This window comes from Theropithecus gelada, chromosome 13, assembly GCF_003255815.1.
Source record: "Theropithecus gelada isolate Dixy chromosome 13, Tgel_1.0, whole genome shotgun sequence".
Classification (NCBI taxonomy): domain Eukaryota; kingdom Metazoa; phylum Chordata; class Mammalia; order Primates; family Cercopithecidae; genus Theropithecus; species Theropithecus gelada.
In genome coordinates, this window is record NC_037681.1 from 29,822,848 (window position 1) to 29,841,930 (window position 19,083).

General features: G+C 49.8%; 1 protein-coding gene across 2 annotated transcripts in view; it reads left to right on the forward strand.

Moving 5' to 3' along the window:
• Positions 1–19,083, forward strand: part of ASAP2 (ArfGAP with SH3 domain, ankyrin repeat and PH domain 2) — a 201,839-nt gene that overhangs the window by 167,801 nt on the left and 14,955 nt on the right. Inside the window, exons 17-24 of one of the 2 annotated variants that reach the window (XM_025354932.1) lie at positions 71–260; positions 2,227–2,312; positions 4,275–4,390; positions 6,076–6,143; positions 10,533–10,646; positions 13,576–13,828; positions 16,330–16,464; positions 18,865–19,030. In XM_025354932.1, coding sequence (XP_025210717.1) covers positions 71–260; positions 2,227–2,312; positions 4,275–4,390; positions 6,076–6,143; positions 10,533–10,646; positions 13,576–13,828; positions 16,330–16,464; positions 18,865–19,030 — 1,128 coding nt within the window. The remainder of the gene's footprint in view (positions 1–70; positions 261–2,226; positions 2,313–4,274; positions 4,391–6,075; positions 6,144–10,532; positions 10,647–13,575; positions 13,829–16,329; positions 16,465–18,864; positions 19,031–19,083) is intronic. The other variant, XM_025354933.1, reaches the window with a different exon arrangement.

Below are 19,083 nucleotides of genomic sequence, written 5' to 3' on the forward strand. Positions count from 1 at the left end.
TAGACGAAGGAATGCTGGATGGCGGGTAGAGGCCCTTCATGATTTGCAAGGCAATTATGTTTGGTTTCAGGAATGCAAGAAAGGACTACATCACAGCCAAGTACATTGAGAGGAGATACGCAAGGAAGAAGCACGCGGATAACGCGGCGAAGCTTCACAGCCTTTGTGAGGCCGTCAAAACGAGAGATATTTTTGGATTGCTCCAAGCTTATGCTGACGGTGTGGATCTTACGGAAAAAATCCCACTGGCCAACGGACATGTAAGAGTGTGGGTTGCTACTTTAAAAAAAAAAAAAAAGGCCGGGCACAGTGGCTCATGCCTGGGATCCAGCACTTTACTTTAGGAGGCCAAGGCGGGAGGATCCTTTGAGCTCAGGAGTTTGAGACCAGCCTGGGCAACATAGGGAGGCTCCATCTCTACCAAAAAAAAAAAAGTAAAATTGGCCAGGCATAGTGGTGTACATTTGTAGTCCCAGCTACTCAGGAGGCTGGGTTGAGAGGATCACTCGAGCCTGGAAATTTGAAGCTGCAGTGAGCCATGATTGTGCCACTGGACTCCAGGGTAGACAACAGAGTGAAACCTTGTCTCAAAAAAAAAAAAAAAAAAAACAAAAGAGGAAAACTGGGGCACCGTGGCAGATCAGTGGAATCAGCAATACTGACCAAAGCTGGGTAATTCTCCAGAGGAAGACAGCATGGATAGAGGTACTGCTTTAGAATAAACTAGGGGTTTTTCTTTTCAGTAGAGGAATAATTTTATCTATATTTAGGGGATATGGTGTGATGTTTTTGATCCATGTTTACATCATGGAATGATTAAATCAAGCTAGCTAACATATCCATTACCTCACATACTCATCCATTTTTAATGGAGAGCGCTTTTCAGATTGACTCAGTTTTGAAATAGACACTATGTCATTCTTACCTGGAGTCACCAGGCTGTGCATTCGGTCTCCAGGACTTATTCTGCTTGTCTAAAACTTTGTACCCACCTCGTGGTTTATTCTTACACCAAAAATGTCCTGCCAGCTCTGGAAAGAACGCCCATCCCCAGGTGGAGGAGAAGACATCTCAGAAGCTAGGCAGCCTGAGAGGGACCCGTCACCTGCCAGCAGGTTTAACCTGAGCTTCATGCTAATGAGAGAAGCTCTCTGAGGGGGCGGTTCCCTGGAACCCACACCCCACCGCGCTCCCCCTCAGAGGGAATAGAGTAGGAGCCAGACCCCTCCTTTCCTGCGGGAGCTCTCTTGAGAGGGTGGGCATCCAGCTGGAGTGGGTTTGCAGTAACATACCAGCACCCAAGTGGGGTGGCATGTGTCCAGATTCTGGTCCACAAATGCCCTGTAGATGCACATTTGGTTGCCTGGAACCTCAGGACCTCAGGACTGGGCCGGCTGCTTATCATCAACGATGCTTCACAGCTGCAGCATCTTTCTCCCGGTGACAGGCACGTCCATGCGGGCTCTGGGCTGGTCCCGCTCTCTCCCCAGCCCCAGGAAGAACTCATGCCCACCCATGCAGTATGGAGAGTGCCCAGCACTGAGCTGTGCTGCAGCCAGAGGGCCGAATAGGTGGGGCAGGAGGCCTGGGAGGCACCTCCCCTTGCCCTCACCTCCTGTCCTCTGGATCTGTCCTCCTCTGGTTCTCTCGCCCACCCACCTGCTGAAACAATCCTTGTTCATCTCTTCTCCCCCTCCGCCTGGTGTACTTTCAGAAAAGGTAGTGGAGTTGGGGAATCCCCAGTATGAGTTGGAGACAGCACAGTTATCAGCATTCGTAGCCTTGTGTGTAAGTGTAGAATGCAAAACTTTAAGCCTGCTTAAGAAACATGTTTCTACTCAAGGAGCAGGTAAAGGGATTGGATTGTAGGTGGTCTGGGGGACCTTCCTGGATCCTTGGAACAAGATTCTTGCTTGCAGGCAGGGATCTGCCTTGTGGTGCTGATGCAGGGATGGGGACAGGTCAATTGAGAGGACTTAGAAATGAAACCCCTGAACTTCCCATTTATTTCCCATGGAGTCAGGAGAAACAGGACCAATCTCCAAATTGCACATTCCCAAGGGCAAAGAGCTTGTGTAGAGATTAAAGAGACTCTGTCTAAGAGATAAGTTTCTCGAAGGGAAGGATAAAAGACTTTTGGAAGAGTTATACCCTATTTCACCGGTGGTGGACACAGAATTGAATGCTCCCGTTAGAATTCTGGAATGCCTGTGTTTGATTTTTCAGGAGCCAGATGAAACTGCCCTTCACCTTGCAGTCAGATCCGTGGATCGAACCTCTCTTCACATTGTAGACTTTTTAGTTCAGAACAGGTAGGTGTTCAGAAATTAAGGGAGGCACTCGTTTTCTCCTTGGTATTTCTGGGGAAGGAATCAGAAGCAGCTTCATCGCTTCTGATGTGTTGTCAAGAGAACCTTCCCAGGTCTAAACATGAATGATAGACAGAAAAAGTACGCCAGGTGTGAGGTACTCCATGGCAATCCTTTAAAAAAGCTGTAGAAACTCTTTTGTGGTAATTGCAGGGTCCAACTTCTAGTGTCTGATACTGAGGGAGACACCAAGTAGATATGGCTACTGAACTTGGGGACCCCATGACCACCCTCTGTGCACAGGGGCAGTCCTCACATCATCGTGTGAGCCAGGTCATCACACTGCCCAAGCAGAGTGTCCTGAGCAGTAGGGAGATAGCAGGCAAGGAGGGGATCCACACATTAGCCATGATCTGAACCAGAGATTAGAAACCAGAGCACTGGATTATGGGTGTTTTGTTTGGGTTGAGAAGCTGTTTTTATGCTTTGATTAGAAATGACCTTTAGAGATGTGCACAGGTGGTTTACCACAGATCTGGGAGTCCGTGTGATTGGTGCACATTGCTTCAGTCCTGTGTTACCTGCCTGGCAGCTGAAGGCTGGACTTCAAGACCCCTCAACGTGTATTTTCACTCCCTGATCATGGTTTGAGCCATGTGTATACTGGAGGAGGAGGGGCTGTTAAAAGCCCCAGAAATTTGTTCCGAAGGAAATGGAAAATTCCAAAATGCAAAAGCCATGGGATAGTTTGCATTTTGTGTCCCCTGCTTTTTCCTCCCATTTCTGAGCAGAGGAGTGAAGAAATGGCCAGAAAGTAGAGGAGTGTGGGGCAGTCAGCCCCAAGACCTGCAGCTTCTTCCTGAGGAGCCTGAGTTCACTGGATTCGTGGTGGAAGCTGCCCTGATGCCCTCTGTCTGAGTGCCAGCCTGGCTCCTAGAATGCAGCAGGGGTTCCATAAACATTTGGTTGATAGCTGCGTGATGCCTCTCCCTCCATGCACATTTTCAGGGGGCAGGAGAAGGAAAGTCCCAGTTTCTTTTTTTCAGAGTGGAAGGAGGACAAAAGTGGGGGAGAATTCTGAAAATGAAGCTCCCCCCTATGCCCCCAATTTGGTGAAAAAGAAGCTCCTTTTTTTATATTGAAAACATAACTGGCTTCCTTCTGATGGAAGCAGCAGGTGCCACTTCCTGAGGTCGCCCTTCTGTCCCCACTTTGTGCAGGGGCACAAAGCTCCCTGCCCCTCCTCAGAATGTGACAGTGGCCATGCTTGCTAGGGTGGAGGGCCTGTGCCATGTCTGCCAAGCCTGAGCACCTTTTTTGGATGACCTGGTCTTGTGATATGTTGGAAGAACTTTTGAAAAGCTCAAGATTCCCCTTGAGCCTATTTTCAGAGGTATTTCCAGGGCAAACAGGCTGAGGAGCCTGGGGAAAGTGACGTTGGGCAAGTCACTAGGCTTTGGGAAAGTGACTTTTCCCTTTCCTGGAGGGAATATCAAATAATGATAGAGAAAAGCTCAGCCCCTATCCTCCCATAGGACAGGATGGGTGAGTCACACAGGCGTCCAGAGGCCCTGCGTCCAGCACAGCTGGCCAGCCTAGCACGGCAACCTCTGGGCACAGCCGGGGGGACGTGAGAAGGATGCTGGGCTCCGGGTTCACCCAGGTGGTGCACTGCCTCTGCTTTGGCCCCACATGCTCAGCAGCAGCAGGGATGAGGGATGCCCCCTTCCCCTTTTGACCTTTTCTGCCATCATCGTGTTATTTCCTTGATGACCTTCTGCTAAGGCTTCTCCACACAGGCAAGGACGGTGCCAGGTCCCACCACCTTGGGAATGATTTAGGGAAACTGTTCACTCAGGGACTGTCTGCCTCTCCTGTGCACGTGCCCCAGGCTCCCTGCTGGGCAGTCCTTATCCTCTGGCCTGTGACACACTATGCTTTCTCTCTGTTCCTGTGCTTGGGCAGTGGGAACCTGGATAAACAGACAGGGAAAGGCAGCACGGCCCTGCACTACTGCTGCCTGACCGACAATGCCGAGTGCCTCAAGTTGCTTCTGCGAGGGAAGGCCTCCATCGAGATAGGTGAGTGGGCCCGGGCCCCGGGGGTGGGCTCAGCTGCACCCTGGCCTCTGCCTCCTCTCTGCCACCCAAGCCCTGCTCTTGGAAACAGGGCTAACCCTGTGGGCTCTTGTTAGTGCCAAGGAGAAGGAGAACCTACCACTAACGAGAAAGGGCCTCTCCCTGCCTGTTCCACGAGGCTGCATTCACCATCTGTTACTTAGACTTTGGGAGCATTTATAGGCATTTTACAGATCATAAGATAAGCAAAGGGTGGGTCTTGCAGCTCTCACGAATGCCAGGTGAATTTGGACAAGGTTGGGGAATTTTGACCTGTTCACACACCCTGAGCCTATTCACCCCCACCTGAGGCCACACTTGGCCCCTTTCTTGGCTCTGGGTTTGATGGATTATAGGGGGAGATGCTGTTTACTGCTCTGTCCTTTCATTTGCACCACTGCTTCCTCCATGAAGGGCCCTGGTTGTTACTTGGCCCCAGTCCCTCCCTCTGTGGAGGACCCCGGCATGCCAACAGCCAAGGCACAGTTGTGCCTTGAGAGCATCCAGTTGTTACCCCTCAGGAGGAAGTATTTTTGAAGAACTATTAAAGAGGAAAGAATAGAAAAAAGACACACATTTGCCTGAGAGCCGTGCTTATCATTAGAAAACTAATAATCAGACCTCGTTGACTGAGGCTTATTTAGAAAAAGTGTAGACCGGGTGCAGTGGCTCACACCTGTAATCCCAGTACTTTGTGAGTCTGAGGCGGGTGGATCATGAAGTCAAGAGATCAAGACCATCTGGCCAACATGGTGAAACCCTGTCTCTACTAAAAATACAAAAATTGGCTGGGCGTGGTGTCATGCACCTATTGGCCCAGCTACTTGGGAGGCTGAGGCAGGAGAATTGCTTGAACCCGGGAGGTGGAGGTTGCAGTGAGCTGAGATTGCGCCATTGCACTCCAGCCTGGTGACAGAGCCAGACTCTGTCTCAAAAAAAAAAAAAGTATATACTTTCAAGGTTATAGACTGCTTGAGAGAAGGTGTAAAACTTGATTATATTCCAGTGCATGGAACTAGGTTAGCAGTGCTTTTCGTTAGAGGTTTATGATGAATCGCTTTATTCAATGACTTACAGTTTGGATGTGGATTTTAATTAGGTGGCTTCCTCAACAGTTTCAGTGTTTGTTTTTGGGTTGGTTGGTTTGTTTTTTCTTTTTGAGACAGAGTCTTGCTCTGTCACCAAGGCTAGAGTGCAGTGGCGCGATCTCGGCTCACTGCACCCACAGGCTCCTGAGTAGCTGAAACCACAGACGCACCACCACGCCTGGCTAATCTTTATATTTTTAGTAGAGATGGGGTTTCACCATGTTGGCCAGAATGGTCTCCAACTCCTGACCTCAAATGATCCACCCACCTCTGCCTCCCAAAGTGCTGGGATTACAGACATGAGCCCCTGTGCCTGGCCAGTTTTAGTTTTTTGGTTAGTTCAAACTTTGTCTTTTAAAGTTTTACCTTCTGTATTTAGCTGCAGTTCTATACAATTACAAGATACATTCAGCCTCAACTAGGTCAAACTCACTGTGGATTTCATTAACCAGGCCCAATGTAATTTAGTGCTGCCTTTCTGTTCCTTTTAAAAATGTCCTGGATGTCATACCTTTGCTGGGTTTTGCCTTAACGCCTCCTTTGCTCGCCCTTGACTTTTAGCAAACGAGTCAGGAGAGACTCCGCTGGACATTGCCAAGCGCCTCAAGCACGAGCACTGTGAGGAGCTGGTGAGTCTCCCGCCACAAGGACGGGGTGGGGCACCTGTCACGGGACAGGGAGCCAAGCCCGTCCTCCTTGGGCAGGGTTTGCTGTGAACCAGTGTCCTGAGCAGAGCTCAGCGTTTCTGGTGGGATGAGCCCAGAATCAGCCTGCCTTGGAGAAAGCATGCTAGGGAGTATATAGGGAAACCTAGGGGGACCCACCCCCTCGTAGTGAGACTTGGGGTGTGAGTCAGTGTTTGCTGGTTGGCCGTGTTGGTAACATCACTGATGTGGTGGGACAACTGGAGCAGAGGCCCAAGGCCGCCACAAGGGCCTGTTCTCTGGCCTCCATAAGCTGTTTACTTTGCCGGACATCAAGGCCAACCTCCTTTCTTTGTTCGTCAGCCCCAGATCGTGTGGGTTGCTCGACACTATCTTTTCCTGTTCAGTGTAGACCGTGTAGACAGTAGAAAGAGCCCACCAGGCCAGGCAGCACTGGCCTTGCCGTGGGCTCCCCCACTTGGCTTTGGAAGGAAACTCTCCTAGGCTGTTTCCTTATTTCTAAAGTGCGGTCAGTTACACCAGTACATACAGTCGTGAGAATTATTATCAAATGCTGTAATGCAGTTGGCACACGACACTCAGTAAATAGAACTATTAAGGCTGAGCACAGTGACTCATGCCTGTAATCCCACAGCTTTGGGAGGCTGAGGCAGGGGATGATGGCTGCTTGAGGCCAGGAATTCGAGACCAGCCCTGCAACATAGTGAGACTATCTTTGCAGATGGGTAAAAAAATTAGCAAGGCATGGTGGAGCATGCCTGTAGCCCCAGTTACCCAGGAGGCTAAGGTAGGAGGATCACTTTGAGACCAGGAGTTCAAAGCTACAGTGAGCCATAATGGCGCCACTGCACTCCTGCCTGGGCAACAGACCAAAACGCCATCTCCACAAAAAAGTTTCAAATTAGCTGGATGTGGTGGCGTGCACCTGTAGTCCCAGCTGCTTGGGAAGCTGAGGTGGGAGAATCGACTTGAGCTCAGGAGTTCGAGGCTACAGTGAGCCATGATTATGCCAATGTGCACCAGGCTGGGGGAGGAAAAAAAAGAACTATTAATAATAAATGCTATACAAGTGTAAGATAAGTAACAGGTCCTCTTTCTAAGCACTGTACATCCACTAGCTCATTTAATTTGTGTTTTTTTTTTGTTTGTTTTTTTGTTTTTTTTGAAATGGAGTCTTACTCTGTCGCCCAGGCTGGAGTGCAGTGACGTGATCTCGGTTCACTGCAACCTCCGCCTCCCAGGTTAAGCAATTCTTCTGCTTCAACCTCCCGAGTAACTGGGATTACAGGTAACTGCCACCACGCCCAGCTAATTTTTGTATTTTTAATAGATACGGGGTTTCACCATGTTGGTCAGGCTGGTCTTGAACTCCTGATCTTAAGCAGTCCACCTGCCTTGGCCTCCCGAAGTGCTGGGATTATAGGCGTGAGCCACTGCACCTGACCTAGCTCATTTAATCTTCATAACTACCTTACAAATTAGTTTCTGCCGTTGTCCTCATTTTGCAGATAAGGAAACAGGCACAGAAAAGTTAAGTGACTTGCCCAGGGTCATGTAGCTACTATCTGGTTATGAGGGAAATTAAGCCTGAGGTTCTAAGACACCCATAGTGTGTAATGAATTAACTTCTCTTCTGCACATGTAGAATGGAACTAGCTATCTACCTTCCTTGAGAGAACTGAGAAAATAGCCACTCAGATCATTTTCTACAGCGTTTAATTCTCTCATCCTGCTTGAAAAGGCTGGGTTTACAGTGAATGAGCACATTCGTTTTCCTGGAGTTGAGCTTTCTCCCGTATGGAATGTGGATACTAGCAGGCTGATCAGCATCCTTTAGATCTCAAATATCCTTTGCCTGTTGTTTTGGGGAAAGCTCTCTAGCCCTGTTTTTTCTCTATGCTTACACTGTTGTCACAACGAGCAATACAGAAGCAGACTGCTGTGACCAAAGGTGTGGGGCTCCCCCCACCCCTACACCAAGTGTAGTCATCTGACAGGTTTGTCTGGCCTGCTGCATAAACCCAATTCACAAGACAGTGTTATTGCAATAGAGAAAGAGTTTAATTATGGCAAGCTGGCTGAGCAGTGGAAGGATAGGAGTTATTACTCAACTGTGTCCCTGCAAAGGCTCAGAGGTGAGGGTTTTTCAGGGATAGTTGGATGGGCAGGGGGGCTAGGAAATGGGTGCTGCTGATTAGTTGGGAGTGAAATCATACAAGTGTGAGAAACAGCCCTTGGCCACTGCATATCATCTCAGTGGGGGCCACGGGACTGGTTGAGTCATGCATGAGTCAGGTTCGGTGGAGTCAGTTGGTCACCAGGATGCAAAAGTCTGAAAAAATATCTCAAAAGATCAATCTTAGGATATGTTATCTATAGGATCAGTTGGGGAAGTCACAAATATCGTGGCCTCAGGTGCAGTAAACAATTTTTTTTTTAAAAGACAGCGTCTCTCTGTTGCCCAGGTTGGAGTGCAATGGCGTGCTCATAGACAGCCTCAAACTCCTGAGCTTAAGCCATCCTCTCACCTCAGCCTCCCGAGTAGCTGAGATTACTGATTCATGATACCACGCCTGGCTAAATAAGTTTTTAAATTTTTTGTAGTGGTGGGGTCACGCTATGTTGCCTAGGCTGGTCTCAAACTCCTGGCTCGAGCAGTCCTCCTGCCTCGGCCTCCCAAAATGCTGAGATTACAGGTGTGAGCCACTCCACTGGATGGTAAACAATTACATTAGTAGAGAGGCAAGCTGCACCTACATTTTAGCAGAATTCAGACCCCTCCCATAATCCTCATCTTGAGGCCTTTCATTAGTCTTCCAAAGGCACTTTCAAGCTGCCTAACAAGAACAGAGTTTTCTTGTTTTCACATGCACACATATGTTTATTGTGGCACTCTTCACAATCGCAAAGACTTGGAACCAATCCAGATGTCCATCAGTGATAGACTGGTTTAAGAAAATGTGGCACATACACACCATGCAATACTATGCAGCCATACAAAGGGATGAGTTCATGTCCTTTGTAGGGACATGGATGCAGCTGGAAACCATCATTCTGAGCAAATTATCGCAAGGACAGAAAACCAAACACCGCATGTTCTCACTTATAGGTGAGAATTGAACAGTGAGAACACTTGGACACAGGGTGGGGAACATCACACAGTGGGGCCTGTCGTGGGGTGGGGGGAATGGGGAAGGGATAGCATTAGGAGATATACCTAATGTAAATGACAGTTAATGGGTGCAGCACAGCAACATGGCACATGTATACATATGTAACAAACCTGCACGTTGTGCACCTGTACCCTAGAACTTAAAGTATAATAAAAAAATTGAGTCAGTTTTAGGGAGGGACTATTACCATCCTTGTTTCAAACTTACACCACAAACTAAATTCTTCCCATGGTTAGCTTGGTCTCTGCCCAGGAGTAAGGGAGGACAGCCAGCCTGTGAGGCCAGAAGCAAGATGGAGTCAGCCATGCTAGACTTTTATCACAACCATGTTCTTGAAAAGGCGGTTTCACAAGCAGCAGACACCAGCTGGCTGTCCTCCAATTCAATTAGACACTGTCTACGTGAGGTAGTGTCAGATCCCACAGACTGGGGGCTCAGTCCCCAAGACTGTCTCCCAACCCAGACACTAGTCAGAAATCAACCTCCAGAACTTCTGACCAACCGGCTTCAAGTGGGGGTTCCCACAGCCCCCTCTTTGGGTTCAAATAATTTGCTGGAGTGGCCCATAGAACTCAAGGAGACACTTGTGTTTACTGGTTTATTATAAAGCATACAGATAGGCGCGTAGGGGGCGAGGTGTGGGGGAAGGGACGCGGAGGTTCCATGCCCCCCCCGGGCACCACCCTCCAGGACCGTCTGTGAAGCTGGAGAACCCAGTCCTCTTGGAGTTTTATGGAAGCTTCATGATGTCAGCATCTCTCCCCCCAGGGTATAGGGTGAGACCCTCTCTGGGAAGGGTCTTAAGACCCAAAGTCAGAAAAGTGGTGGAAGATTAGAGTCCTGCCTGGGGACAGGAGAAGTTCAGAGAGATTCTGTCTCCTGAGGCCTGACACCCCACGTTATAACCAAAGACTGCAGCAAGAGCTTTGAGAGTTACAAGCCAGGAACTGTGGCTGAAAACTAATACAGTTTACAAAGCCTTTGCTGGGACATACCAGCTTTGAGTTTCAAGGTTACCCTGTGAATTAGGCAGAGGGGCGGGGGCTTCACCTGAGACCCAGAGATTTCTATGAATTTGCCTTGGACTAGAAGGCAGGCCTCCTGTTTGCACACCTCAGTGGGCCCAGGTGCATGGCCGAGTGTATGAGCAGCAGCACTGACCATCCCTCTGTTCTCTCAGCTGACCCAAGCCTTATCTGGAAGATTTAATTCTCACGTTCATGTTGAATATGAATGGCGACTACTCCACGAAGACCTGGATGAAAGTGATGACGACATGGATGAGAAATTGCAGGTCTGTGCCAGGTTGCTAACCATTAAGAGTTTTGATCAGCTTCATCCAGAATAATGTGGGTCCTAATCTATAATTAAGGCAGAAAGCTGTTTTATAGAAATGAAAATGTAGCTTGCTTTTTGCTTTCATTAATCTCAGTAGGCTCTTGGTTTTACCCTTCCCATTACCATCTCCCGTCTCCCAGCTCCTGCACCCATTAATTTAAAGGAATGGCTAATTATGTACTTACAGGCAGCCTTTTGCTACAAAGGAAAGGGGTGTGGGGGGGAGGGGGCGGGGGGGTTGATTCCAGTGGGTTTAGAGGAAACTCCCTTGCTATGGAGTCACATCATAAAGACCAGATTTCTCCCAGTCTAGGTGATCACATTCTCCTGGTTGATCTTAAAAAACATCAACTGAAATCATCAGACGACCTGTAGAGCTCATTGGGTCCAACCCTTTCATTTATCAGTTTGGGATATTGAAGCCTCAAGAGAAAAGTTGACTTGGCCAAAGTGAAGCAGCTATTTAGAGGCAGCCTTGGGACTGCACAAAGGCTCTTGTCTCCTCCTCCAGCTCCCTTTTTACCGTGCTCACTGCTTCACACACGGGGGGTGATGCCCAGGAAGGTTGCTGCCTTCACGCAGGACTCGGAGCTGAGAGTCAGACTTAGGCCGTTTGACCCAAAGCCCTGACTCCTAGCTGCGACCCACTTCCATCTGTCCTTCAGCATGGTACTTCGAGGCATGCCTGGAATGTGCTGTGTGCTGAATTAGTGGCAAATGCTACATTAAACACATTTTCATGGTTTGGCTTTTTTTTTTTTTTAATTTTCCGTAATGCATTAATGTTCTGATGTGTATTGAGGATATCTAATTAGATAGATGGATGGATAGGTCAGTAGGTAACCAGAAGGCATTTCTGAAACCTGTTGGACTGTCTTTGCTCATGGAGTTAACATCCATACTTACTGCTTCCTAGAATACAGAATAAGAAATTGCTTCACTGAGTTAGGTACAAAACAGTGTCAAAGCGAGAAGAGTTGACTGATTTCATACCTAACCTGCCTTAAAAGTTGGAAGCAGTCTGCCCCAGTGTGCCTCTTCGACAAGCGATCGGATGCCACGTTCCTGTTTTATGAGCAGTGATGCAGCAGGTTGCATAGTCCAAGGAAAAGCACAAGAGCAGAGGCTGGTGCCACACTGCTCACCTGATTCTCAGCAGACAGCAGCAGGGACCGTTTATCCTTTCACCCATGGGCTTTGCAATTTAGAAATATGTGTGAAGAACCACTGGGTGCTTAGTTCTGCACACCTGAGCTGGGTTTGAAGCGTTGGTTTGTCCCGAACCTAAAATGGGTTGGTGGTCATGTGAGGTAGAGGCAGGGCTGCCGCCGTTCACACTGAGCACCTGATAGGCACCTGGCATTGTGCTAGAAAAGCACTCGCCATATCCAGTGGACAGGTGAGAATGTGGTCAGCAAAGTGAGTCATTTGCTCACCATCATATGTAGTTTAATGAAGCTGGCATTTGAAATAGAAGTTAGATCTAAGTTACCTGAGTCATTATTCCATGCATTCACTTCCAAGAAAGCCCATGACCAGCTGGGCGCAGTGGCTCATGCCTGTGATCCCAGCACTTTGGGAGGCCGAGGCAGGCGGATCATGAGGTCAGGAGATTGAGACCATCCTGGCTAACATGGTGAAACCCTGTCTCTACTAAAAATACAAAAAAATTAGCCGGGCGTGGTAGGGGGGCGCCTGTAGTCCCAGCTGCTCGGGAGGCTGAGGCAGGAGAATGGCATGAACCTGGGAGGCGGAGCTTGCAGTGAGCCAACATTGCGCCACTGCACTCCAGCCTGGGCCACAGAGCGAGACTCTCTTTTAAAAAAAAAAAAAGCACGTTACCTTCAGCGGGAGCAGGGGTGGCCAAATTGTTAAAGGGCCTGATAGTAAATATTTTAGGCTCTGTGGGCCTAAAGTGTCACAGTCCATGTTATAATTACTTAGCTCTGCCAGGATGGCTCAAAAGCAGCCTTAGACAGTATCTAAATGACAGGACATGGCTATGTTCCAATAAAATTTTACCGACAAAAAACAGGTGGCAGCCCATAGGCCACTGTTTGTTAACCCTGATTTGGAGGAATCTCAGGAGCTCCTGTTCATATGGGAAGAAAACATTGATTTCTGCTGAATGAGCCATATAGCTGTTGGAGATTGAGTGCAGCAGGCTCGCCAAAGCTGGCTACCCTGTGGGGTAACATAAGAAGGCATGTTTAGGAAGGGGAACTTCAGGAAAAATGCTGACTTAGGTTGAGATAACTTCGGCTGATAAGATAAATAGCTTATATTTTAAATCCATCACAGAATGGAGAATTTTAACTTGTAATTCACAGCTTTTTTGGTGTGTGTGTGTATGTACTAGTCTCTTCTTACACGGCTATAAAGAAATACCTGAGACTGGGTAATTTAGAAAGAGGTTTAATTCACTCACACTTCCACATGGCTGGGAGGCCTCAGGAAACATAGTCATGGCAGAAGGGGAAGCAGGCACCTCTTCACAGGGTGGCAGGAGAGAGAGCAAGTGACAGCCTTATCAAACCGTTAAGTCTTGTGGGAGCTCACTATCACAAGAACAGCAGGGAGGAACCACTGCCATGATCTAGTCACCTTCTTCTCACGACACGTGAAGATTACAATTCAAGATGAGATTTGGGTGGGGACACAAAGCCAAACCATATCAATGTGTGTTTCCTTCACGAGACACAAGGAGTGAGTTTTCACTCTTACAGCTCTCAGACAACTTGTGGCTCCCAGGCAACAGTTGAGAGCTCAGATGGTACCAAGCCCAGCAGAGCTGGTGTCAGTGAGGTTTTCAGCCCTGTGTTGAATGTCATCACCAGGAGCAGTTCATTTCTGTCTCATGCCTCTACCCCGATGTTCTCCTGTAGCCCAGTCCCAACCGGCGAGAAGACCGGCCCATCAGCTTCTACCAGCTGGGCTCCAACCAGCTTCAGTCTAACGCTGTATCTTTGGCAAGAGATGCTGCAAACCTTGCCAAGGACAAGCAGAGGGCTTTCATGCCCAGCATCTTGCAGAATGAGACCTATGGAGCCATCCTGAGTGGCAGCCCACCTCCCGCCCAGCCGGCAGCCCCCAGCACCACCAGCGCCCCGCCTCTTCCTCCACGGAATGTTGGCAAAGGTATGATGCTGTCAGTCATCCCTGTGAATTTATAGAGGGTCTTGTTTTGTGGTTTGGGAAGTTTGCAGCTGCCCTGCCTCCAACTCAGTGACCTTTGGGCTCTTCTGTTTTGTAGTTATTTTCTGTTTGCTTTCTAAAGGGGTTCCATCATTCTTATCAGGTCAGATGGTGGTAGAGTCTCTTGATTTGACTCTGATTCTGGGCAGAGTTGTGGCATCTGCCTGGCTTGAGTAACACGGGAACTCCCCCAGGGCAGCCTGAGGTGGCCACCGGAACTCCCAGGGCTGGGCCGAAAGACACACTCCTGCAGGTCTGCCCTCCGCGACCTTCTGTTTACCTTCCTCCACTCTCCCTCCCAGGCCTTCGTTCTTTCCTTTTTATTTCTCTTCTGCCTTCATCTGGTCCAGTTCATGGCCCCTGCGATTACTTCTTACCAGTGATCCCCATAAAATGAAGGATAAAATGCTACTGATTTGGGGAACAGTGCTCGGCCTAATTGTAAAATACAAAACCAGCCCTGTGGTCCTACCAGTGTCTTAGGGCAAAAAGCTTGCTCTTCTTACCTCAGCTATAACCTGGAGGGTTTGACTCAACAGGTGATACTTTCTGTTTCTGGAAATACCTAAACCAAAGCTCCCAAAAGTTAAGTAATTTGTCCTTCCTGAAGAGCAGCTGGCTACGGTGCTCCTTGAAGGCAGGTCCGGCGAGTGACCTGCTCAGCTCTGGGCTGAGCTCCAGTCGTCACCGTGGCCTTCAGAGGGTTTCCCACATGAAGGGGGCTGCTGAGGCTTTGATGGGAGGAGGGAGGCCCAGGAAGGACAAGAGTCTGCACAGAGCATGTATCCAGGTGCTGTGACTGCTGTGAGCCGCTGATGGAGTGGAGCCCACGCCCCTGAATACATCCCGAACTGTCCTTATGCGGTAGCTGCTAGCTGGGCAAGGTGGGTTGGTGTGTGAGGGTGGCTGAGGCCAGGAGACCTGGCCCAGGGCTGAGCAGACAGCTGCAACTTTGTGCTGCACATACACTCGCCTATGCGTCTGGGCCATCTTCCCTGCTGTCCTGGGTGTCTCTCAGACCCTCACATGGCTCTGCCCCTGTCACTCAGGGAGGCCCAGAGAAGTGACAGTGAACCTGTCGTGTGAGTCACTGAGTCATACCCCCAAGAACAAACCTGCTGAGAGCAGGCCTTTCCCCCAGGCAGGCCCAGAAGCCAGCTGCTTGCTGTCCCCACACACCCTACATCCCAGACCGCATCCATCCCTGGTTTGATGAGGATGTCCCTGAGCACGGAAGGCAGCTACAAGGTGAAGCCACACAGTCGCACCTCCTTCCTGTCAAACCCCGAGGATGGCTGGTCAGGGCCCAGGGTGGGTGCGGCTTTCTTCCCGCCTCTCCCAGATCCTGCGGGCAGGCATGAATTTTCTACAGCCCACAATCAAGATGGCTTTGATCATCCTCCTTCTCAGCAGTGGCTTTTGCTGGCTGTGTATGTCATGTGAGGAAAGATTTGATTTTGTTCCACTGGGTCATGGAGGGGTAAACTCTTAATCTCCTGGTTTCTGGAAGTCTTGGAATTCGAGGGTTTTGATTTTTTTCCCTTTTATTTTTGCCATTCCTGTCCCTAGCTTCATTTCTTCCAGTGATGTAGGTCATACCCCTTACCTGCTGTCTCCCCCATTCTCTGTGTAGCTCACATATGGTCTTGGATGGAATTCTCACATGCAACTAAATAGCAAAGGGTTGACAGTGTCAGCCTTGCACTTGGGGCAGACCTGGCTCCCCATGGGAGGAGCCCATTTCTAGGCCCAGCCTTTGCCCTACGGGCTGTGCACAGCCTCCAACATGGGGTCACACCTGGCACCTGGGCCCCGTGCACCTGAGCTTGCAGGTTTGTCAGGCAGAAGAAGGGCTTGTGACCTGGGAAGTGCCATCTTTTTTGTGGGTCACCTGAACCTGATTGGTGTCATCTGTGTCTGCTTCCAGCCAGAAATATGTTTGCGGGAGGGAGGGAGAGAGAGCCCCTCCTCTAGTGTCTGATTTGCACTCTGCCCTCCACCTGTGCCAGGTGGGCACATGGTACTCCTCTTCGCATGGTGGTGACTCCCACGGCCCATGGGAAGGACTCGGTGGGAGGGTGGAGAGGAGCAGAAGTTCCAGAAGCTCTAAGTGCAGTGTTCGCAAGAGAGCATTGTGGCTGTTTATTTCCTTCTTCAAATGATACTGATATTTGAGAAATAAACTCAGGAATTTTTAAATTTCATGGATTGAGAAAACCAGCTGAGAATAGTCCTTGAAGCGTCTTTGGTTTAGTGGGTATCAGTGTCTATCTTCCACGTGCCAGAGACAGGAGTAAAAGAGTTGAGGGTTCTAGGTAGAAGGGTCATACTGACCATTTCATAAGGGGGAAGATCAATAACGCAGTGTTCTGTTTCTGTTTTTGTTCTGTGTGTGCACGTGTATGTGTGCATGCATGCGTCTGTGTGCATGCGTGTGGGTTCAGTTCAGACAGCCTCCTCTGCTAACACCCTGTGGAAGACAAACTCTGTAAGTGTGGACGGTGGAAGCCGGCAGCGATCTTCGTCAGATCCGCCAGCTGTCCATCCACCGCTGCCCCCTCTTCGCGTGACATCTACCAGTACGTTTTTTTCCTTTTTCCTTTCTTGCCTGTGGGCTTTGTAGATCTGGATGGCGGGGGGTGCTCTATGGAGCCACACAGCCGCCGGCACAGACACATGCCAAGTGCCCCGTGTTGTATGGCCCCCTGTGGCTCCTGTGCAGGGCTCCCAGCTCCCCCAGCCTCCTCCATCACAGCTGCAAACCCCTGCCTGTCCCCACACTGCACCACCAAGTAGCTTCCTCACTCCCTTCCTCTGTCTCCCAAAGCATTTCAGCAACATTTCCTCCTTTACCCAGTACCCCAGGGTTTCTTTTTCCTTGGGCTATTTGGTGATCTTCAATATTTTGGGACAGTCACTTGGATTAGAATCTGGCTTTTTGTTTTTCTTTTCTTTTCTTTTTTTTTTTTTTTTTTTTTTTTTGAGACAGAGTCTCACTCCATCACCCAGACAGGAGTGCAGTGGCACAATCTTGGCTCGCTGCAACTTCCGCCTCCCGTGTTCAAGAGATTCTCCTGCCTCAGCCTCCCAAGTAGCTGGTATTACAGGAGCCTGCCACCATGCCCAGCTAATTTGTGTGTGTGTGTGTATTTTTAGTAGAGACAGAGTTTTGCCATGTTGGCCAGCCTGGTCTCAAACTTCTGATCTCAGGTGATCCACCTGCCTCAGCCTCCCAAAGTGCTGGGATTACAGGCGTGAGCCACCATGCCCAGCCTTGTTTTTCTTTGTCCCCTAGGCTGGAATGCAGTGGCACAATCATGGCTCACTGCAGCCTCCAACTCCTGGGCTCAAGCGATCCTCTTGCCTTAGCCTCCTGAGCAGCTGGGATTATTGGTGCAAGTGCAGTGGCACAGTCATGGCTCACTGCAGCCTCCAACTCCTGGGCTCAAGCGATCCTCCTGCCTTAGCCTCCTGAGTAGCTGGCATTATTGGTGCAAGCCACCATGCCCAGCTAATTTTTGTATTTTTTTGTAGAGACAGGGTTTTGCTATGTTGCCCAGGCTCAAATTCCTGGGCTCAAGTGACCCACCTGCCTCGTCCTCCCAAAGTACTGGGATTACAGGTGTGGGCCACCACGCCCAGCCTGACATGTTTTCTTTAATGCCAACATGTGGTTGAAAGTCCTGAAACCCTTGGTGAGAGAAGCAAGAGGAGGTTTTTAGGAAGACGTTTTTCTCCAGTGTACAGAACTAGAGCATCTTTTTTCACTGGATCAGAGAAACGAGCCTTGGATGCTGTCCCGTCTCCTGCTGCAGCAGCCCTGGAGTGGGGAGTCCAGCATCTCTGGGCTTCACTGCTTCCAGAGCATGAGAATTCCTGAGCCGAGGTGCTCGTGACTTCCTTAGAATAAGTTAAAATTAAAAGCAGCCCAGCCCCAGCTAGAGTCAGTGCCATGTGTGCATGTGCTGGTGGCAGAGCCGGGAGCAGTGGATCTGGGAGGGTCTTCAAAGGTTTCCGAGACGAACACACAGAAGGCTAGGCCCACCTTCCTGCCTCTCCATCTGGTGGCCCTGGGACTGCATGTGTGTGCTAGAGTCAGCCTTTTGACTTTTCCTTTAAATTGGAAAGAGGAAACTAATGAAAAAAAGAAAGATCATAAGTTGGATCCCTTCATTTTTCCCCACCCCAGGTTTCTCTTTGTTTAGCTGAAGGCCTCATTCTTCCTGGCTTTTCCTGGCAGAGGGAAACCCAGCGCCTTATACATTCTTTCCTGGCAGAGGCCACCCATCCTGAGGCCCAGGATGATAAGCCTGACATTGAGAGAGCGCTTAACACCCATCAGGGGAGGAGAGACAGAGGAAGGAGAATTGGGCTCACAGCCTCCCTCCAGGTCTTACCAACTCTGCCACCCTTGACAAGAGCTCTTCCCCTCCGTGGGCCTCAGCCTCCTCGTCTGTAAAACATAGACACTAATAAAGCTCTGCACCCACCCACTCTGCAGACTGAGGAGCCGTTACTAAGTTAGTAGCGCCCATCTCTCCTCAGATCCACCCTGCCCAGCAGCCCGATGAAGTGGGTAGGGCCTCATCCCTTTGGCCACAGGTCAGTCGATGTGCAAAGCAGGCCCTCTTCCCCAGGCAGAGCTGAGGGCCCCGGCCTCCTGCGGTTGGGTGTTAGAGTCGAGGGCAGGAAACTGCTGGCTTTCCCACATGGAGTTCTAGCTGAGAAAATACTCACGGGCTAAGAGAAAAATTGTCATCCTAACTTTAGGCTCGCAGCTTCCTTATTAGTTTGGAAAGGACTCTCTGCTTCCTCCCTGCAAATAGTTTTCTGAAAACCGGCAAGGAAATAGCAGCAGGTTTTTCCTTAGGAAATAGCAATAGAAAAATGAAGCCCTTCTTAGAAAAGCCTCCAGTGAGGAGGCCTGAGTGGGAAGCCTCGCAGCTGACCCTCTGCACGTCTGTCCTTTTCCTCCACAGATCCCCTGACCCCCACACCGCCCCCTCCTGTTGCCAAGACACCTAGCGTGTTGGAAGCCTTGAGCCAGCCGAGCAAGCCTACCCCGCCTGGGATCTCGCAGAGCAGGCCCCCACCTCTGCCCCCACAGCCGCCCAGCCGCCTCCCGCAGAAGAAGCCTGCGCCGGGGTAAGCCACCCCCAGCCAGCTCGGCCATCCGTGCTCCTGTCCTCTGACCTCAC